The sequence below is a fragment of the Nycticebus coucang genome, chromosome 9, assembly GCF_027406575.1.
Source record: "Nycticebus coucang isolate mNycCou1 chromosome 9, mNycCou1.pri, whole genome shotgun sequence".
Taxonomy (NCBI): domain Eukaryota; kingdom Metazoa; phylum Chordata; class Mammalia; order Primates; family Lorisidae; genus Nycticebus; species Nycticebus coucang.
In genome coordinates, this window is record NC_069788.1 from 51,652,559 (window position 1) to 51,676,133 (window position 23,575).

The following is a 23,575-nucleotide window of genomic DNA, read 5'->3' on the forward strand; positions in this document are numbered from 1 at the left end:
TCCTGCAACAATATTATGAAGAAGAGTTAGGGTGGGTTTGAGGTTTCTTTGTTGATATTCTGACCCAACTGCATCACAGGTTCCAGATTCTACTGGCCATACCTTGTGGTGCTGAGTGTTTCATTAGAGGAGTGTTTTTCCTCAATATTGCTTCTCTCTCAGCCTATGTCTTCTTTTTGCTGTGCCTCAGAGATAATCTACCTCTTGCAAGATACCTTTCTGTCAAAGATTTTTATACTGGCAATGGAGGGTTGGGGCAAAGCACATTCACTATTGTTTTGATGAAATCTCCATCATAGGCCAGCATTTTTCCCTTGGGTCCTAAAAGTATGACCCTCTCCGTGATTGTGCACCTCCCCTGGCACAGTTGCTCCAGCCCCTGGAATGGAGACTAGTTCTCTTTTCCTCTACCCCAGCTGCAGTGGTATTTGCAGTGGTATATACCTCAAGGGTGACGGTATTTGTTGCCCCTTTCCTACAATTTAAGGCTGTTATTCAGTATGGCAGAAAGTTGAGAGGAAACTATATGGAATTTCTTTCTTCTTCTGCAGCAGCTTGTTTTTTTCTGAACTATCCCAGTCTTTAATGTGAGTGCCTGATGGAGTTTGTGGAGAAAAAGTCTATAATGGTTCTGAGACTTTCTCTTTATTTGCTTCCTTCAGGATCTTCCCCCGTCTTGATAATACATGCACCTAGCCTCCACCAGTTCATCAGTCAGCCTAGAGGAACAGAGTCCAAGCTGGTACCACTAGCTTCAGGACAGCTAATAAGTTGAGAGACAAGGTGTTGGGGCAAGTAAGGCAGAAAACTGAAAAGATGGTAGATCAATGTCCCAAAGAACCATCTTAAATTAGTGTGAACTTTAGGTTCCTTTCTATGTTAAGAGTAGGGGGAAGGGGGAAGAGATGGGCTGCAAGAGATAACTGAGGGCCTCAGACTTCTGGGCTATCAGCAAGGGCTCCAGGAGGTTGTAAAAATTCTTTGTTCTTGATCAATTCTGTGGAGGGCATAGGTCATGTCACAATATTCCTATATATCTTTTACACAGCATTGTTACTTGTGTGCATACATTCTTTGTGTCCCCAGTTAGTTTGGGTAAGGAGATGGTTATCAATTTTCTGCTAGAGTTGAGCTACACACTAAATTCTTTCTATAATCAGGCCTACTTGGCAGAGCTAAGCAGAAGCTTTTAACCTAAAGTACTTTACTGCAAGGGGTCCAAAGCAAAATGGAGATAGTTATGTTAAGTCTCCCTCTACTGTTGCACTAGCTGAACTTTTCTCAGCAATATCTTGCTGTATCTTTCCTGGGTAATTCAGTAATTGGGTCTTATCTCTCTCTGTAGGCCTGGGGGGCTCAAGGAAAGTTTTTGTTTTTTGCAGTTTTTGGCCAGGCCTGGGTTTGAACCCGCCACCTCTGGTATATGGGGCTGGCACCCCACTCCTTGAGCCACAGGCACCACCCTGCAAAGTTTTGAACTGGTTCCTTGTCCAGATTATTTTTTTCTTTATGAAATTGAGAATGATGCTCTTCGTAGCTAATTCTTCCATCAGAAACCAAAAGTAAAGTCAGGTGAGAATGTTTTGGAACATAATGAATGTTAACAATGTAACTGTGTTGTTACTAGCTGTATTTGACAAGCTATTACAAGAAACAAATATATTTAGAAAAGCACTAGCTGAGCCAGTGCCTGTAATCCTATCACTCTGGGAGACAGAGGCAGGTGGATTGCTTGAGCTCAGGAGTTTAAGACCAACCTGAGCAAGAGTGAGACCTCTTTACTAAAAATAGAAAAACTAGCTGGGCATTGTGGCACGTACTGTAGTCCCAGATACCTTGGAGTCTGAGGCAGGAGGATTGCTTGAGCCCCAGATTTAGAAGTTGCTGTGAGCTATGATACCATGGCAATGTACCTAGGGCAATAGAGTGAGACGCTCTCTCTCTCCCAAAACAAACAAACAAACAAACAAACAAACAAACAAAAAAACACATTAGCTGATTAACATTCACAAATAGAATTTAAAGGAAATACAAAAAGCTCAGAAACACCAGGATTTGCAGGGTTGGACAGTGAAGCTATCATCATATTAAACGACTTCACTTGGGCAAGCACCAAAGGCAGAGTAATGATGGTAGAAAACAGCCTGAGGGCAAAAAAGAAACAGAGATGTTATACCCTATATTATATCTTCTGAAAGGACTAGTATGATGCTTGCTTCTCATGTGGACATAATGGCTCATAGAAAGACTAAGGTCATGGTCTCATAGAAGGTTCACATCCACAAAGTACTCATCATTAAAAGAGAAACATTAAACAAAATTGTAGCTATAGCCTACAGCATAGCCTACGGTGACTATATTTACATAACAAAAATTCCACAAAGTTAGTGAGAGAGTTCTGTTGGCCAACTATCATGTTGAAGTAAAAGAGATTATGACTATTTGATATAAAACAAAAACAAAAAACAACTTTTGTGAATCCAACTTTCTGTAGACAGGGAGCAAATTTAGAAAGTCATGCAGCTAGAAGTCAGGGTGTATACACCTATGCCATCTTAGGGTGTAGCCAATCAAATAGGATAATAAGGGAAAAGAAAACAAATTACAAAGGGTGTTACTAAGAACCAAGTAGAAAAATGGAGCAGATTGATATTCCCAAAATACAAAACAAAGATTGACTCAACGAACAATCCCTATCCCAAATAGGGAGGTTTGTAAATATTTGCCTGGGGTGATTTCAAAATTTTCCTAACCAGTAACTTCTATTCAAGTACAAGTATTAATTACAATATTCTTGTCTTTGTTTCACCATTATATATTGGGTGTTAGAGGGTGGATAACTTGTCTTTTTGGAGTTCATAGGACTCTATATTAAGGAAAATTGCCCCTGGACCTGATAATAGAGTAGGAGATCCTTGACTTCAAATATCATGAACTGTAATGACACCTGATGCTGTAATTGGATGAGGACTTTGGGGATTGAAGCATGGAGGTGTCTGCTTATGAGAGAACTGAGAATAATTGTGACAAAAGGAAAGATTTTGACAAGTTGGATTTTCTTTCTCAGTTTTTCTGCCATATAACTTTACAATTCGCTGGAAGGGAAAGACTATGTTTCCCTGCCCCATTGATGGTGAGCTTGGTCATGCAACTTGCTTTGGCCAATGGAAGTCTAGTAGATGAGATGCAAATATAGGCTTTAAATGTGCTTAGGTGGCTTGACTTGCCCTTTTCTACTTTCTGTGATATCTAAGAACAGGCTTCAGGTAGCTACTGTCACTTAAATCTTGACCCTGACAGCCATATCTACAGGTTGTATATAAACCAAGTCAACTTGCAATCTTTTTTTTTTTTTTTTTTTGACAGAGTATCACTATGTCACCTTCGGTAGAGTTTGAGCAACCTCAAACTCTTGGGCTTAAGCAATTCTCTTGCCCCAGCCTCCCAAGTAGCTGGGACTATAGGTGCCAGCCGGATATATATATATATATATATATATATTTTTTTTTTTTTTGGTTGTAGTTGTCATTGTTGTTTGGCAGGCCCAGGCTGGGTTAGAACCTGTCAGCTCCAGTTTATGTGGCTGGCACCCTAGCCGCTGAGCTACAGGTACCAAGCTCAATTTATAGTCTTAAACAGAATCACTATAGCTAATCTCCACAACTATGACTGAGAAAATTAAATGTTTATTGTTATAAACCACCAAGTTCACAGATAGTTTGTTATCCAGTAGCAACAGCTGCTATACATGTCAGCAATAATTAGGTAATTGATTTCAAATTTTTGTCAGTCTGGTAATTATGATTTAGTATTTACATGTTATTTTAATTTAAATGTACTTCATACTTAGAGGGATCGTAGTTTTACATATTAATAGACTATTTGCATTTTCTCTTTTGTGAAATGCCTATTAGTGTAATTTGATCATTTTTCATTTGCATAATTTCTTTTTTTAAGTGATTTGTTGGTGTTTTTCTCTTATATTGTACATATATTCCTCTTAATTATTCATAACCATCTTTTGTTGGTTATATGTATTGCAAATATCTCCTCCCCCTCCCTATTTGTGTTGCGTCTTCTTTTATCATGTCTTTTTGTAAATAGAATGCCTTAATTTTAGTGCACTTAGACTTATCAGTCTTTTACTTTAAAGTGTGCCTTTATTGTTTTATTTGAGAAATTCTGCACTGTGGAGGGCTCCTGTAGTCCCAGCTACTCAGGAGGCTGAGGCAAGAGAATCGCCTAAGCCCAGGAGTTGGAGGTTGTTGTGAGCTGTGACGTCACAGCACTCTATGGAGGGCAATAAAGTGAGACTCTGTCTCTAAAAAAGAAAAAGGAAATTCTTCTCTACCTCAAAGTTGTAAGTATATTTTTCAAGAATGCTTTGGCTATTCTTGAGCCTTTGCTCTTCCAATTGAATTTTCAAACTTGCTTGGCAAGTTTCATTGAATATTCCATTGATATTTCAATTTTAACGTAATACTGGAATCTTTTCATACTTGACTAAACTAATATACTTACTAAAAAAACAGGAAAAATATTGTAAATTACTGAGGAATTCTGTGCATTTTATATTGCCCTATTTAGGTGCTATAAAGCCAATTATATTCCATTTTTAATTTTTCTATTATTCCATTATTAGAGAAGGGGTCTTGCTGTGTTGCTGGGCTGGATTCTAATTCCTGGGCTCGGGCGGCGCCTGTGGCTCAGTCGATAAGGCACCGGCACCATATACCAAGGGTGGCGGGTTCAGGCCCGGCCCCAGCCAAACTGCAACCAAAAAAAATAGCCGGGTGTTGTGGCGGGCGCCTGCAGTCCCAGCTACTTGGGAGGCTGAGGCAGGAGAATCGCCTAAGCCCAGGAGTTGGAGGTTGCTGTGAGCTGTGTGACGCCACAGCACTTTACAGAGGGCCATAAAGTGAGACTCTGTCTCTACAAAAAAAAAAAATAATAATAATTCCTGGGCTCAAGTCCTCTTCTCACTTCAGACTCTAAAGTACCTGGAACTATCAGTATACCAGGGTGCTCAGCTAACTTTCCATTTAAAGTGAAGGAAGGTGAGTAGAAACATTGGTATGCAAATGTAAAACAACACAGATTTATATTGCTCTTTAGAATTTCATATAGCTATGTCATTTCATAATCAGGTCACTGCCTACATCTCTAGCCTTTTAGTTCATCTAACAGTTTATTCTCTAGCAACATCACGTTATATGTATGCTATGATATTTCATGCTCTATGAATTTTTTTTTTTGCAGTTTTTGGCCGGGGCTGGGTTTGAACATGCCACCTCTGGCACATGGGGTCGGCGCCCTACCCCTTTGAGCCACAGGCTCTGCACCTCTATGAATTTTTATTCCTTTCAGAAATGCTTATAATTTTAGATCTTCTGCATAACTGTTCATTCTGCAGTAAAATATCTATAGTAGATATTCAGAGACTGAATTAATTCCTACTTTGCTGCCCTTGAACTATCAATGTATTGCAATAACTTATTAATATATTTTTCTAATTATACCAAATAGTATCACCTGCGTTTAATGGCTCATACATTATTCATGTTTGTATCTTCAGTTGTAAGCATTCTGTTAGGTCTTCAAAAAGTAATTATTGCGACTCAGCACCCATAGGACAGTGGTTACAGCGCTAGCCACATACACCTAGGCTTGCCAGTTCAAGCCCGGCCTGGGCCTGCTAAAATAACAATGACAAGTACAAAAAAAGTGCCGGGTGTTGTGGAGGGTGACTATAGTGCAAGCTACTTGGGAGGCTGAGGCAAGAGAATCACTTAATGCCAAGAGTTGGAGGCTGCTGTGAGCTATGACACCATAGCACTCTATCGTGAGGGTGACATAGTGAGACTCTGTCTCAAAAAAAAAAAAAAAAGGTAATTATTGAATGAATCTATGGATAAAAAGATATTTAAATTAATTTTGAATAATACTTTATTGAATTAATCTGGGCAGTATTGATATTCCCCAATATTGAGTTTTTTTGATATATGAACACAGTCATTCCTTAGTAGCCATGAGGGATTGGTTTCAGGACCTTCCCTGAGCATCTACAGATGCTCAAGATCCTCACATAAAATGGCATATGCACATAACCTATGTACATTCTTCTGTAAATAGTGTTTAAGCATCAGGCAGTTTGATCATCACGTGTTTGAATCAAATAAAATTAATGCTATGTGGAAAGATCATTTGCAGTGATTTGAAAGTCAGCTTTTTTGTTTGTTTTTTGAGACAGAGTCTCACTATGTCACCTTTGGTAGAGTGATATGGCATCACAGCTCACAGCAACCTCAAACTCTTGGGCTTAAGCAATTCTCTTGCCCAAGCCTCCCAAGTAGCTAGGGACTATAAGTACCCGCCACAATGCCTGGCTATTTTTTGGTTGTAGTTGTCATTGTTGTTTGGCAGGCCCAGGCTGGGTTACTCCAGTGTATGTGGCTAGCGCCCTAGCCGCTGAGCTCTAGGCGCCACACCTGAAAGTCAGTTTTGAGCACATGTTGATTACACCTCTGTCAGAGAATTTTGTAAGATAAAATCCTTACTTTTGTTTTTGGTCTTAAAATGTTTCTACCCCATTGTGACCAGGAGTTTGCATATGTGTATTCAAATAGACAGATATTCACTCCCTTGATACAATTAATTTGGTCTGTTTGAAAAGAATTAGGGCTAGAGGAGGAAACTTTGTTTTTTTGTTTGTTTGTTTTTTTGACACAAGAATCTTGCTGTGACTCCCAGCTAGAGTGCTATAGCCTCAGCCTTGCTGACAGCAACCTCAAACTCCTGAGTTCAAGTAATCCTCTTGCCTCAGGCTCCCCAGTAGCTGGGACTACAGGCACCTGCCTCAATGCCCAGCTAATTTTTCTTTTTTTTTGTAGAGACAGAGTTTCACTTTATTGCCCTCGGTAGAGTGCCGTGGCGTCACACAGCTCACAGCAACCTCCAACTCCTGGGCTTAGGCGATTCTCCTGCCTCAGGCTCCCGAGTAGCTGGGACTACAGGCGCCCGCCACAATGCCCGGCTGTTTTTTTGTTGCACTTTGGCAGGGGCTGGGTTTGAACCCGCCACCCTCCGTATATGGGGCCGGCGCCCTGCTCACTGAGCCACAGGCGCCACCCTAATTTTTCTATTTTTAGTAGAGACAGAGTCTCACTCTTGCTGAGGCTGGTCTCCTCACCTCAAGTGATCTACCAAGTTAGTGGTAATTCTTAAAGTGAGATTCAGTTTGATGTAAGCATCCCAAATTGCATATAAAATCATCGTATTGTACCCCATAAATGCATTAATGTACACAGTTATGATTTAATTTAAAAAATAAAGTGAGATTCAGGATTCTACCAATGTAAAACATTTCAAATTTGCAGACATAACCAACATTCATTAGCAAGTAAGTAAAGTAAACTTACAAGTTATTTTGCCAAAATATGTTGTTACGTTTTATTCACTTGTACAGAAATAATCATCTTTGTGACATGTAATCATCTGATTAAAAATTTAAAAAAGGAATTTAACATTCTTATTTTCTTAGATAAGCATGTGTTTGATATCACAGAATAATTAAATTGTTCATTTTACTCTTCTGTGATTCTTTAAAGGGGCTCTTTAGATAGTGTTTTTGAAGAAAGCTCTCATAATCTCATAACATACAGGTTTATACTGGCAATAACATTAGTTGACAGTGTTAAAAATTACGGTAGAGATAGATTTTTGTTTTTCAGAGTGCCAACAAATTCTGGAATTTTAGAAACTATTAACTATACAAGGTAAAACAAATGTTTACCTTTATTTTCTAAGAAAAATAAAGAAGTAAATGTTGGTACATTTCATAAGAGGCCAGAGAAAAAAACTATTTTATACTTAAAAAATGTACTTTTAATTGAAATTTTTCTGCTTTTTTTTTTGGTAGAGGCAGAGTCTCACTCTATCACCCTTGGTAGAGTGCCATGGCATCACAGCTCACAGCAACTTCCAACTCCTGGGCTTAGGCGATTCTCTTGCCTCAGCCTCCTGAGTAGCTGGGACTACAGGCGCCTGCCACAACACCTGGCAATTTTTTTGTTCCAGTTTGGCAGGGGCTGGGTTTGAACCCACCACCTTCGGTATATGGGGCCGGCGCCCTACTCACTGAGCCACAGGCACCCTGCATAATTAAAATTTTTATATCAATTTAATTGAATTTAATTTCACATGTAGGATGACTATGACTAGCTATGACTTTGTGGGGGTTTGTTGAATTCTCCTCTTTTCTCAAGCTGATAATTTTTATTTTTAATAAGTTTCATAATGATGAATGATATTCTCGATGGCCGGACCTGGTGGCTCATGCCTGTAATCCTAGTACTCTGGGAGGCCCAGGTGGGTGGATTGCCTGAGCTCAGTATTGGAGACCAGCTGAGCCAGAGCAAGACCTTATCTCTAAAAATAGCTGGGCATTGTGGTGGGCACCAGCACTACTTGGGAGGCTGAGCAAGAGAATCGCTTAAGCCCAAGAGTTGCTGTGAGCTGTGACACCACATTACTCTACCAATGGCAGCAAAGTGACACTCTGCTTAAAACAAACAAACAAAACAAAAAAACGATGAATAATATTCTCACATTATGGATTCATTTCTTTTAGTTTCCATTTGAAAAAAACCCTTCATATGATTAAATACTCCAGTGGAAAGAGATTTGATTTATTTATCTTTTTTTCTTTAGGCATTAATAAAGATACTAAAAACTTTTGAGGCCCAACAAAAGAACTACTTTGGCAATGCAGTAGAGACAGGGTAGCTAGCTTTGTCATGGAAAATCCTGAGCATATTTACAGACAGTATACCAGGAATAAAAGGGAAATTATGTAAGATCAACAAACCACATACTTTATTTTAGAATAGATATGACACTCATTCCATATTCATATTTCTTCTGTTATATCTTTATAAATTATTTTAGCTGGGTGTTAGTCCTCAAGTGGCAAAACAGCATTTTTTTATTCTCGGTTTTAGGAATATTCCCGATGCATTATTTCAAGATAAATATTCTGGGCTTGGTGCTTCTACCTCAGTTGTTAGGGTGCCAGCCACATATCACTGGGGCCGGAGGGTTCAAACAAGCCCAGCCTGCTAATAAAACAGTGACAACTACAACAAAAAAATAGCCAGGCATTGTGGAGGGTACCTGTAGTTCCAGCTACTTGGAAGGCTGAGGCAAGAGAATCGCTTAAGCCCAAGAGTTTGAGGTTGCTGTGAGCTGTGAAATCACAGCACTCTACCGAGGGTGACATAGTAACACTATCTCAAAAAAAAAAAAGTAAATATTCTTTATTTTGAATATGAATGTGCCTTTCTATGATACTATATTGCTATTGATATTTTCTTAAACAAATGCAAAAAGAAGAAGCATGGAAGTAGAAGTTATTTTGGAAATCACCAGATCTGTAACGCATCTTATAGTTTGTTGGGGTTTTTTTGTTTGTTTGTTTTTGAGGCAGAGTCTCACACTGTCATCCTGGCTGCTCCTCTACAGAAACAGCCTGTAGGCAAGAATATGGCAGAATTCATCATAATTTCCCTCAAGTTTATGATGTACATTTAGGAAAACAAAAAATAATTTTGTTCCAAAAATCTGGGCATGACTTTTGATAATCCATGGAAAGAAATTTCCTCAATGACTATTTTTCTCTTTTGTCACAAAGTTTACATTGATTGATAAAGAAAAGCATAAAACATTTGACAGGAGGTTTAAACTGAGACAGCATGTTTATTGCAACCCAATTCATAATTGCTAAGTCATGGAAGAAGCCCAAGTGCCCCTCGATCCACAAATGGATTAATAAATTGTGGTACATGTACACCATGGAATATTATGCAGCCTTAAAGAAAGATGGAGACTTTACCTCTTTCATGTTTTACATGGATGGAGCTAGAACATATTCTTCTTAGTAAAGTATCTCAAGAATGGAAGAAAAAGTACCCAGTGTACTCAGTCCTATTATGAAACTAATTTAGGGTTTTCACATGAAAGCTATAACCCAGTTACAACCTAAGAATAGGGGGAAGGGGGAAAGGCAGGGGAGGGAGGGGAGAGGTGAGTAGAGGGAAGGGGATTGGTGGGATTACACCAGCGGTGCATCTTACAAGGGTATATATGAAACTTGGTAAATGGTCTGTGAAGCTAGTGAATGATGCCCCAGGATTATATCAATGTACACAGCTATGATTTAATAAAAAAAAAAGAAAAAGTAAAAAATAAATAAATAAATAAATAAACTGAGACAGCATATTGTGATAGGTTCACTTGTAATTTTGAAGAACAAAGACAAAATTAGTGGCATCAATTAACAATGAAATAATTTCTAGGTAGAATTAATCGGTTAAAATTAATAATCTCCCCAAGTATTACTGATCATTTATTAGCTACAAAGGAACTTTAATAACAACTTAATTCCAGAATGATGCTAAGAGGGATTAAAAAAATAAATGTCTCTGGCATTAAGAAATTTACAATCTTATAAAATACCTAGGAAGTATGTAAATATAATAATAATTAGAAAACCTGTCATTATAGTGTATAAAAATGCCGTAGTTTAAAAGAAATACAGAATATTTTTAAATCAAAGACCCCCATACATATTTTATATTAATATGAGAGTCATTTCATCTTTCTTTTGAGACCTAATTATTTTATTTATTTTTTTTTTGAGTCAGAGTCTCAAGCTGTTGCCCTGGGTAGAGTGCTGTGGCATCACAGCTCACAGCAACCTCAAACTCTTGGGCTTAAGTGATTCTCTTGCCTCAGTCTCCCAAGTAGCTGGAACTCCAGGCACTCACCACAACGCCAGCTATTTTCTGTTACAGTTGTTGTTTGGCAGGCCCACGCCGCGTTTGAACCCACCAGCCTTGGTGTATGTGGCTGGCACTGTAACCAGCGTGCTACAGGCGCCGAGCTGAGACCTAATTCTTTTTACTTAACTTTATTTTCCTAAGATTTATCTATGTCATGTGTCACTATGGCTGAATCCTATTGACTTTGGATACACTTCAGTGTATTTATATAAAATAAATTCAAAAATGTTTGCTATGTTGGCTGGATTTATTATAAACACAAAATAAATGTATTTGAAAACACTTTAATAAGAGCCTTGTTAACGAAAAAAGAGAATAACTAATGAGTTTATACTTTGGAAGAAGGAATCCTTTATTTCACATAAAGGGTAGCAACCTGTTGGGTGGTCATTCCAACATGTTGGGAAGCCAAGCTTTGGCCAGAAGCCAGACACACGTGCTTCAAAGAAGAAACAAAAGAACAGTATTTTACACAGAGCAGGATAGTCAAATATACTATTCAACTCAGTATAAGAGAAGTCATGAATATTTATGAAGGGAAATCATATGCATATAATTATGCTTTATCTTTCCCATCCTGTCATGGCTGGGAACTCAGTTCTAAGGTATTTGGGGGGTCCTTTTGGTCAAAAGGGTTTCATTCATTTAGCAGAGAGCTTAGTATTTTATTTTTAGTTTCAACTTTATAACTTACACCTCTCTTGTTCATTATTTCTTTCCCAAAACCTTCTTTAGTGCCCCTTTCACTTCCTTATTCCTTAAAGTGTAGATGAGCGGATTCAACATGGGAGTTACCAGGTTGTAGAAGAGAGTGGTAAACTTGCCTTGGTCTTGGGAAGAGCTGTTTCCTGGCTGCATATACATATAGATGATGCTCCCATAAAACAGGGAGACCACTGTCAGGTGGGAGCTACAGGTATTGAAGGCCTTCCATCGCCCAGCAGCTGACTTGATTTTCAGCACAGCTACAGCAATGTAGCCATAGGAGACAAGAATAAGAGTGAGGGGCAGAAGGACAATGAGAATGGCAAAGGCAAAGGCCAGCATTTCCACTGCACGAGCATCCACACAGGCCATCTTGATCAGTGCTGGCATTTCACAGAGGAAATGGTTAACTCTGCGGCGACCACATCTGGAAAGGGTCATTGTTAGTGGGGACATAACAATGGCATTGACCAGTCCACTCCCCCAAGCCACAGCCACGAGTCCTAAACACAGCTGGGGGTGCATAATGACTGTATAGTGCAAAGGTTTGCAGATTGCGGCATAACGGTCATATGCCATGACAGCCAGAAGAATGCACTCGATTCCCCCAACAGAAAGGAAAGAGAAAAGTTGGACAATGCAGCCAGCATAGCTGATACTCTTATCAGGGCCCCAGAGGTTTACCAGCATCTGTGGGATGCAACTGGTACTGAAGCAGAGATCTAGAAAAGAAAGATTTGCCAGAAAGAAGTACATTGGGGTATGAAGTCGAGGGTCTAATATACAAAGAAGAATTATGGTTGAATTTCCCAGAACAGCCACTGAATACAGAGTAAAATTGACTATGAAGAGCACCATCTCCAGCTTGGGACGATCAGAGAAACCCACCAAGATAAAACCATATTCGGAGCTGTCATTGGATTTTTCCATTGCTTTCCTTTCACACCATCTGTATAGCTGGTAAAGACAAAATGAAGAATATTTAATATATATTTTGTGAATACTGTAGAATATCAGGATTTTGGGGGAACATGGAGCCATTAAGTCTGACAACCCATCTAATAATAGCTTATCTTCTACCTATATACGCTGTACATCATTTGTTTACATAAGGCAAAATGTTTTAATATTGGCAAATTTCCGCTTATAAGCATCATCTTTTTATATAAGTAGACATTTTCTCCTTATGATTCATAAAACAAAGTATTTTAACTTTATTAAATATACGTTATATTCAATATGCATAATACTTCTTTGTGTAACATCCATTAACATATTTACAGGCAGTTACCACATCTCAACTGAATTTTCTTTAGGTCAAATATTCACATTCTTTTAACTATCCTTCATATAACAAGGTTATCAGGTGTATTATTAACTTAGTAGCTGCTTCCATGTTGCAATGACTTTTTGAAAATGTGAGGAGAGCTGAGGTTTTTTTTTCGAGACAGGGTCCCACTTTGTCGCCCTCTGTAGAGGGCTGTAGTGTCATAGCTCACAGCTCTCTTGCCTCAGCCTCCCTAGTAGCTGGGACTTCAGGAGCCTGCCACAATGCCTGGCTATTTGTTGTTGTTGTTTGTTTGTTTGTTTAGCAGGCCCAGGCCAGGTTCGAACCAACTAGCCTTGGTGTATGTGGCTGGTGTCCTAATCACTGAGCTGCGAACTCCAAGCCAGTAATGGAGTTTATTTATTTTTTTTGAGACAGAGTCTCAAGCTGTCATCCTGTCACTCATAATTGGCTTAAAGGAGGATAGGATAGGATAATAAAGAAATAACAGAGAAGGGAGACAAGTGTAAAAATACCAGAAGAGTGGGTACATAAAGAAATATATCTCACACCCTTAGTCATGTTGATTCTTTGGTAACTTAAGCATAGTAACAAGACTAAATTGTTAAATGGGTATTACAAAATATATAGACTACTGTACAATTTACAAAATGAATGGCTGTTTCTAATGATACTAATGGTACTACATTCAATTAGTTATCTGAGAAAAAATAAAGACAGAGCAGATAATTTGATTTTCAAATGAAAGAGCTGTCTTTGGTGAAATGTTTTTGACATTGAAGTTCTTATAGTAAACTTATTTTCCATAGCTCAATATAGTACACTAAAGCAAAAGAAAAATTTCCCCATTTCCTTTAGTTATTAGGCTTACCTGGTTTTAACTTTCCTTAAGGATATCAGAAGAGGATTTATTATTTGGTTTGGTTTTTATCTGGGATTTTGTGGAAGACTTGGCAGGTAACAGAGATAGAAAGTAATAATAAGGTTATGAGACTTCTGTACCAGAAAGTACCAGTATATAGAAGTAGTTACAAAGACCTCAACTTGTCAAGAAACAGATTAACGGGTGGTGCCTGTGGCTCAAGGAGTAGGGCGCCAGTCCCATATGTCGGAGGTGGTGGGTTCATACCCAGCCCCGGCCAAAAACCACAAAACAAACAAACAAAGAAACAGATTAACTACCAAGCTCCCAACTCTCTTCTAGTCTAATTTCCTTCTGAAGATAAAAGAGAAAAAGCAATGTAATTCCTTTTCTTTATAATTTGATTAAAGTGATAGAGTAATAGTATAGCATTACTGAAGAGAAAAAGTAAAATTGAGGAATTGTCATAGGGTAATTAAATTGTAGCAGGGAAAGGCAATATTATTAGAAAATAGCATTAGCATTCTTTCTCTGTCTACCTGCCATTTGGACCAACTACTCAACATTGGTGAGGCTTTCTGGAGCTGTTAATAAAGGCTTCAAGGCAGGGACTTCCTGCTCACCACAAAAAATAACCAATGTAGATTTGAAAGGTTTTATAGACTCGGATGGAAAAAACAGAAGACTAATTTCTCAGCAGCAAAGATGGTCCCTGAAAGTTGGCATTGCATGTTTTCTTGCTGAGATCATGGGGATTGCATACTCCTTTGGGTAATTAGCTGTGATGCAGAAGAGAATAGAAAATTCTTAGGGGAAACCATGGGTTAATAATAACAGATGACTGAGAAACAAAATTCTTAGATTCTCTTTTAGGTTTTTGTCTGGGCCCATAGCTATTCGTATCTTTGAGATTTTTTCTTATGGTAGAATATTCTTTGTGTTTGGTGGGGCAAAATGGTCGAGTTTGGCAACATGGCACAAATATAAACAGCTTTAAACACTTCTTTATACTTGAATTGACATTTAGTTTTCTTAGGAAATAATTTTAAAGTCTAATTTATTTATTTATATTTTAGTACAATTTTCTAGCGGAGCGAGGTGACTCACACCTGTAATCCTAGCACTCTAGGAGGCCAAGGTGGGTGCATCACTTTAGCTCAGGAGTTCCCTACCAGCCTGAGCAAGAGGGAGACCCTGTTTCTAAAAATAGCTGGGTGATATGGCAGTGGCCTGTAGTCCCAGCTACTTGGGAGGCTGAGGCAAGAGAATCGCTTAAGCACAAGTTTGAAGTTGCTGTGAGCTGTGACATCACAGCACTATACTGAGGGCAACAAAGTGAGATTCTGTCTAAAAAATATATATATATTTGCACGAATGAACAAAGATATATACACATATATGTATATACATACATATACATATGATATACACACATTTGATATATGATATACATGTGATATATACACATGTGATATATACATATATGTGATATACATATATATATACATGTACATACATACTTATGTATACATATATACATATACATATGATATATATACATGTGATATATGATATACATATGATATATACACATGTGATATATACATATATACATATATGTGATATACTTATATATGTATATATACATATCAGTGTATATAAGTATATCACATATATGTATATATGTATATATCACATATATGTATATATGTATATATAAGTATATATCACAGTTACATTGTGGATTAAAGAAAAAAGGAAACAAACTAAATGCTCATTGACTGAATAATGGTTAAGTAAATATTTGCACAGTCATAAATAAATAACAAAGTCATGGCGCCTGTGGCTCAAAGGAGTAGGGCGCCAGCCCCATATGCCGGAGGTGGCGGGTTCAAACCCAGTCCTGGCCAAAAATGGTAAAAAAATAAATATAAATAAATAAATAAATAAATAACAAAGTCATGACAAAATAATGTGTGTGTTTATATTGATATGGAAGCAAAACAAAAATATATTAAATATATTTGAGCAATTATATAGTAAATACTTCAAATATATTTATTAAATATATTCAATATGAAATTACACAAATATTCCATTAAATTAGTAAAATTATATATTAAATGTAAAATATATTTAACTTTTGGAACATAATTGAAAATTTCATGTATAGTGCAGGCTAATTTCTAAAATACTGTGATTTACATACATATGCAAAGATAACTGAAGTTTGAAGGAAGTAGAATTCAATTTTCACTTTTTATTCTTCTAAAAATTAAAAAAATATTTTTAGAAAATTGTATTAATTTTTTTTTTTTTTTAGAAACAGAGTTTCACTTTGTTGCCCTTGGTAGAGTACTGTGGCATCACAGCTCACAGCAACCTCCAGCCCTTGGGCTTAGGCGATTCTCTTGCCTCAGCTTTCCAACTAGCTGGGACTACAGGTGCCTGTGACAATGCCCGGCTATTTTTTTGTTGCAGTTTGGCTGGGGCTGGGTTCAAACCCACCACCCTCGGTATATGGGGCTGGCGCTCTACTCACTGAGCCACAGGTGCTGTCCTAAATTGTATTTAATTTTTATAAATTGACACATGATAATTATATATATTTATGAGATACAGCATGATGTTTCAGTACATCTTCTAGCTATTTTGAAATATATAATAAAATATTGTTAACCATCGTCATCCTCCTGTGTGATAGAATCCCAGGAATTATTCCTCCTGTCTTAGTATAACTTTGTATGCTTTGACCAGCCTCTCCCTGTCCCACTACTTCCCTTCTGTCCCCAGACTCTAGTAACCACTGTTTATTCTCAACTTCTATGAGATCAGCTTCTTTAGATTCTACATATGAATGAGAACATATAATAGTGGTCATTGTGTGCCTGTCTTATTTTACTTAATGTAATGTTCTCTAGGTTCATCTGTTGCCATAAATGATAGGATTTTATTTTGTATTTATGAGTGGATATCATTCCATTGTGTATTTGTACTACATTTTCTTATCCATTCATATATTGATGGACAGTTAGATTGATTCCACATCTTGGCTATTATGAATGGTGCTGCCACAAACAGGAATGCAGATTATCTCTTCAACTCAGCACACTGAGTTTATTTCCTTTGGATATATACACAATAAGTGGGATTGCTGGTTCACATGGCTATTCTATTTTTAATTTTTTGAGGAACCTCCATATTGTTTTCCAGAATGTTTTCCTAATTCACATCCCTACCAATAGTTTTCCTCTTTCTCCACATCCGTGCTAGCATTTGTAACGTTTACAGCCACTCTAATTGGGGTGAGGTGATAGCCTGTTGTGGTATTTATTTGTGTTTTCCTTGATAATAAGGGATGTGCATTTTATTATACACTTTGCCATTTGCGTATCTTTGAGAAATATCTATATGGGTTTGTTGCCTACTTTAAAATCAGATTACTTGTTTTTTGCTATTGAGTTGAGTAAAATTGCACGCAACCTTTATGGACACCATGTATATTCTGGATATTACCCCCTTATCAGATGTATAGTTTGCAACTATTTTCTCCTGTTCTTTATTTTGTTGTTTCCATTGCTGTGGAAAGCTTTTTAGTTTGATATACTCTAATGTGCCTACTTTTGTTTTTGTTGTCTATGCTTTTGAGGTCTTATCCAAAAAATTGTTGCCCACACCAATGTCATAAAGTGTTTCCCCTGTTTTCTTCTAGTAGGTTTATCATTCTGTGTCTTACATTGAAGTCTTTAATCAACATTTTGAGTTGATTTTTTTGTGTGGTGAAAGATAGGAGTCTAGTTTTATTCTTTCGCATGTGGAAATCTGGTTTACCCAGTAGTATTTATTAAAGACATTGTTCTTTCCTAAATATGTGTTTTTGGCACCTTTGTCAAAAAATCAATTGGCTGTAAGAATATGTATTTATTTATGGGTTCTTTATTCTTTTCCCTTAGTCTGTATGTTATATTTATGGCAGTATTTTGCTACTTAGTTACAATCGCGTTGTAGTATATTTTGAAGTCGAGTAGTATTTTGTTCAAAGTTGCTCTGGCTATTTAGGGCTTTTTGTTTGTTTGTTTTTGTTTTTGTTTTTGTTCCACACAAATCTGGGGATTATTTTTTCTAGGTGTAGAAAGTCATTGATCTTTTGATAAGGATTGCATTGACTCTGTGGATTGCTTTGTGTACTATTGATGTTTTAATGATGTTAATTCTTCCAAACCATTAACATGAGTTTCTTTCCATTTATTTGTATCCTCTTCAATTTCTTTCATTAATGTTTTATAGTTTTTATTATAGAGATCTTTCACCTCCTTGGTTAAATTTCTTCCTATTTATTTATTTGTTGGTAGCTATTGTAAATGGGATTGCTTTCTTGATTTCTTTTTCAGGTAGTTAGCTATTGACATATAGAAACGCTATTGTATGCTGATTTTGTATCTTGTAACTTTACTGAATTCATTTATTAGTTTTAACAGAGTCTTTAGGGTTTTTTTGGGGGGGTTACATGTATGATTGAGTCTTGTGCAACAGGAGGAACAAGTAGACTTTCCCCTTTTATTTCTTTTTCTTACCTAATTCCTCTGGCTGAGACTTTTAGTACTATGTTAAATAAAAGTGCTGAAAATGGGCCTGTGTTCTTATTCCAGATATTAGAGAAAAAGCTTTTAACTTTTTCCTGTGCAGTGTGATGTTACTATGCGTTTGTCCTGTATGACCTTTATTGTGTTGAGCTATGTTTCTTCCATACCTAATTTATTGAGATTTTTTACTGTAAGGAGATATTGAATTTTATTAAGTGCTTTTTCTTCATTGTGTGGTTTTGTTTTTAATTCTTTTAATGTGATGTATCATATTTATTTATTTGTGTATGCTGAACTGTTCTTGCATCCTTAGGATGAATCTCATTTGATCATGGCCAATAATCTTTTAAATGAGCTGTTTAATTTGGTTTGCTAGTATTTTGTGGATAATTTTTATACTTATGTTCATCAGGGATATTGGCCTATAATTTTATTTTTTGTTGTGTCCTTGTCTGGTGTTGGTATCAGGGTAATACTGGCCTAATTGAATGAGTATCTTCAATTTCTAAGATACTTTGGTTTATATAAATATGCAAAGATAATTGGAGTTTGAAGGAAGTGGATTTTTAATTTTCACTTTTATTTTTTTAAAATTAAAATGTTAACATATAACCAAATAAAAATGCAATATATAACTGTGACTATATGCTACTCTAACATTTAAAAAGTTAAATACAATTTTGGAAGCGAATAAGAATAATTTAGTTTGCGTTTGATGTTCACGTTTGGCCCTAGAAAATCTAAATTTCACAAAGAACACATATCTTTGCATCTTATTTTTTAAGCATAAATTAAATCAGTTGTAGACATGTTTGATAGCACCCATAATTATGTGACACAGAATCACACCAAGACCAAGCTTTCTAGCTGCCTCGTTTTTTGACCCACATTAATGTAACTACATAACTAAATTTATCACTTCATTGTTTCCTCACAATACACAGAAATTTAGTAGGAAATAGTAAATGTTGGTTTCCTTCACAGATTGACATTCAGGTAGCAAAAAGAGGATTTTAAGTCACTTATTTTTTCCTGTTTTTGCTGTCCTCTAAGTAAAAATAAAATATTTTCAGCCTATTAATTCATTGAACAATTAACTTATTTCCCCTGATAGCTAAGTTTAAAAGGAGTTGAGAAAAAAGATGGAATTATAGATTGAGAAAACCGAAGAATAATAATTGTTTATATTTATAAAAGTAGTTTTTATTAGGCCATTTTTGGTTTCTGATAAAATTAAAATATGGCTATGTTTACTCATATGATTCCCTCTGGTTAACTATGGAGAATCTTAAGGGATTCCGAGTGATGAAGTCAATGGGTAATGTTTAAAACTAGACCAAGTGAGAAAGTGATTTTCAACTTCCACAGTTTTTTATAAAAGTTGGAAGGAAAGGAAGAACAAGACCCAAGGGATGTCATTATTATAATTATTAGAATGGAGTTACTGATAACAAGGATCTCGTTTTTTCTGTGTCCACAGGGAGCAGTCGAACTGATTAACGTGTTATCCCCACGCTCTCTCTATGCAGCTATTAAAAAGTTTCAAGTGAGTTTTGTTATGATTCACAAAATGCAGCAATCTCTAGGGTTATCTGTTTAGAGGAGAAGCAGTCAATTAAGGGCTGATTACAGTGTAGAACTAAAGGTAGTCAGCTTCTGTCAATGTTGTCTTCCCTTTGCTATATTGTTGCCTCTCAGAGCTATTCAGCAGCCCTGCGGATTTACCCCACAGTACCATTCACACCATCAAATCTTAAACTTTTCCAATGTAACTGAAATAATCATCCCTTCACTTCTGATGGCATTTTGTTGAGCAGGGATTTAGTCAGAGTACCTAGGAGAGTTGTTCTCTGTCAGTGACTTTTTGTTCTATACTTATCCTTCAGGGATAATTACCATAAAACCGTCAAATGCAGAATTACCCTGGGAATGAATGCAGTAAATTTCTATTCATTAAAGATTTTCAGGCTGTGAAAGACGTTTGGGCAATAAATAAACATCATATCTGCCCTCAAGGATCTCACAATCCAGATGAAGGTAAGAATGAAGAAGTTACAACATTGTGTCAAATTTGGACATCCTATCCAAATCAAAGCAAAACATTGGATCACTGATTCTGTTGTGTTGGTTGACTGCTCCCTATTTTCTACTCTATATTTTCACTTCCATTAAGTGTTTTGTGTATTTTTGTCTCTCCAATGCTTAGCAAGTTGTTAGCACATGGTAGTTAATCAATAAGTATTTGTTGATTGCATTGGTTAATCTATAAAATAAGAATAAATATAACATATGTTGAAGATTTGCTACTTTTACGATGAGCACTTTGAAAAAAAAAAAAAAAAACACAGGAAAAGTTAATTTTTATGGGGTAGAGTCTAAGGGCAAATGTTTGCGGTACTGATCTCTATTGACGATAAAACAGTGACTACTGGGCGGTGCCTGTGGCTCAGTTGGTAAGGCGCCGGCCCCATATACCGAGGGTGGCGGGTTCAAACCCGCCCCGGCTGAACTGCAACCAAAAAATAGCTGGGCGTTGTGGCGGGTGCCTGTAGTCCCAGCTACTTGCGAGGCTGAGGCAAGAGAATCGCTTAAGCCCAGGAGTTGGAGGTTGCTGTGAGCTGTGTGATTCCATGGCACTCTACCTAGGGCCATAAAGTGAGACTCTGTCTCTACAAAAAAAAAAAAAAACAGTGACTACTTATATACCTTATTTCTCCATGCATCTCCGCATGGGCATAAGTAAATATTTCTTAGTTTACTGACCACGGTGAACTTGTGGTGTAATAGCAAATGAAAAAAATTAATATAAATTCATGGATTTATAATATTCATGGAAACAGGTATATACATAGTAAAATTGAAGATTCATATATACTATGTTCTGAAATTCCATACTTATAGAAAAATATATACCCAAAAGACAGATAAAAGAATGTTCATAACAGCTTTGTTTGTAATAGCAGATAATGAGAAATCATCTAAATGAATGTCAGTTGGAAAACTGATGAATACATTGTGGTTCATTCACATAAAGGAATATACTACTGTACTGAAAAATAAAAATGGATGAATCTCACACAACATTAAATGAGATTATGGAAAGTGAAGAAAGTTTTGTACTGACTTCAGTGAGTTCAGGGAGTTACAAAAAATTATGCTAACATTTCAAACTTTACAATAATTACGATAGAGTCTTTGGGGCAGGAAGAACTCATTGCTATGGTTTCAGACATAAACAGGCTTACATTTTAGTATGAGCATCTTTACTGGACTGTGGAAATAAACTTGGAGGGAGCAAGGCTAGAGGCCAAGAGAGAAATTAGGACATTGTTGTCATAACATAGATGAATTTGGAAGTGGAAAGTAATAATGAATTCAAGAAATACAGTGATATTGAGAGGAAAAACTAACAAAAGGTTATTTATTGTATGCAAACAATGAAGAAAAAGACAGACTTGTGGAGGATGCTTGAACTTGTGGTTTGGGCTGCTGTATCCTTTCCATAATCTTAATTTCCAGCATTTCTTCCTCAAGCAACAATTTTTTTTTTAGTGACTTTCTCTTAACCTTCACCTCTAATTATTCTTAAATTTCCCTTGTCCACCGAATTGAGTACTTTTTTTCTTATTTGCCTCCTTCTCTTACATCCTTAGCCAAATTTTGCAATATCAATACTTTGCATTGCATCAATACTTCTCTTACATCCTTAGCCAAAATTTGCAATATCAATACTTTGAGTAAGTCTAACTCTCCACCAACCCCATGTCTGTCTTGACACAAGACTAGAGAAAACTAGACAATCCTTCGGAATGGTCTCATTTTGAATGGACAAGTACAAGGTACCTCAAGACTTCATGTAAATCCTCAATACTTCCACACAATTGTATGCTTACCTTGGTCCTTTTACTTTTTCATTCCCACAGATGACTATTTCATACTTCTCTTCCTCAAATCACCAGCACCTCCTCATTCACTCTCTTTCTCAGCTGATTAAATTTGTTACTAATTTTACTAAGAAAATTGAGGCAATCAGAACCATATAGACTCCCACTTCTACCTCTACCACTTACCAGCATCATCACCCATACTCTGCCTTCCTGCCTGTTACTACACACAAACCACCATTCATGACCCTAAAAATGGTCAGTCCCTCTACTTCTTCATTATATCCCATTCTGCCCCATGTAGAATGTAGAATGGTCCCATTTTTCCACTACAAGATCAAGCTCTCACTTTTAACTAGATAATTCTCAGGAAGAAACAAATATGCCATTAACTCTAACACCTTGAAAAAAAACTTTTCTGATCCCCCACCCCATTTGAGTGCATTTCTAGTAACTGATTCTTGACAGAAAAGTTCCTCAGAAATAAATTCTATTTTTTCCATCATCTTTTAAACTTTATCTAGTCTTACATTTGGTTCCACCAATATACAGAAACAACTTTTGTCAATTTTCAATTCTTATCTAATTTGACCAAGCAAAAGCATTTGACCCTAGTAGCTACACTCTCCTTCTTATTAAATTTTCTTCACTTGAATATTTCCATTGATGAATATTAGGTGTCTGTGTGGGGGGTGTCTTTCAGTTCATAGGTCTCTAGAACATGAGGATCCCCAAGAGACTAATGCATATTACCTGAATTTTCTAGACTTTCAGCTAAATGCCAAGAACAATTGAGACAGTGGAGCACATTTTTGCAATTGCATAGGAAGGAAAATAAACCAGTATTTGGTTACTGAAAAAAATGAACTGCAGCTGTTGTAAGCACTGTCTCAAATATTTCCATTTCTCATACCATCTGTGTAAATGCTAAGATTGCATTTGCTTGTCCCTTTAAAAACGACCATGTGACTTGTTTTGGTCAAAGAAATGTGAGTGGAAATATCATTGGTTATTTCCTATTAGGAGCTTTCAAGTCAGGGAACAGATTATCATTGTGATCATGAAGGCACCAGTTTACATGAAATCTCTACTGTGTTTTCTTCCTGCATGACTTTGATGAACACAGCTCCCAAAAGGACTTTCAGTACAAAGTACTAGAGAAAAATAAACTTTCTTTAAAACACTGAGATTTTGAGTTTGTTATCACAGCATAGACTATCTTGACCAGAACACACTCCCTCACTCCCATCCTGGCCTTATTCTTGTTCGTCAAAGAGCTAGTCATGTTTGAGCCTCAGGACTTGCTACCTGCCTCTACATTCTTGGCCCTGACTCGCTCTTCCACACCTCATATAACTCCTTTCAGACCTTTGTTCAAATCTTACCTTCTGACTGAAGCGTGCCCTGGAGATATG

At 36.8% G+C, this 23,575-nt stretch overlaps 1 protein-coding gene across 1 annotated transcript; it reads right to left on the reverse strand.

Annotated features, from left to right (window-relative positions):
- Positions 1–11,546: 11,546 nt before the first annotated feature.
- LOC128594940 (putative olfactory receptor 2W6) lies at positions 11,547–12,473 on the reverse strand. Its single transcript, XM_053603866.1, has one exon. It carries the CDS (start codon positions 12,471–12,473, stop codon positions 11,547–11,549), a length of 927 nt encoding a protein of 308 aa, XP_053459841.1.
- Between the last annotated feature and the right edge of the window lie 11,102 nt (positions 12,474–23,575).

Excerpts from the sequence above, each read along its gene's own strand:
- LOC128594940 (XM_053603866.1), bottom strand. The coding sequence starts at position 12,473 with ATGGAAAAATCCAATGACAGCTCCGAATATGGTTTTATCTTGGTGGGT.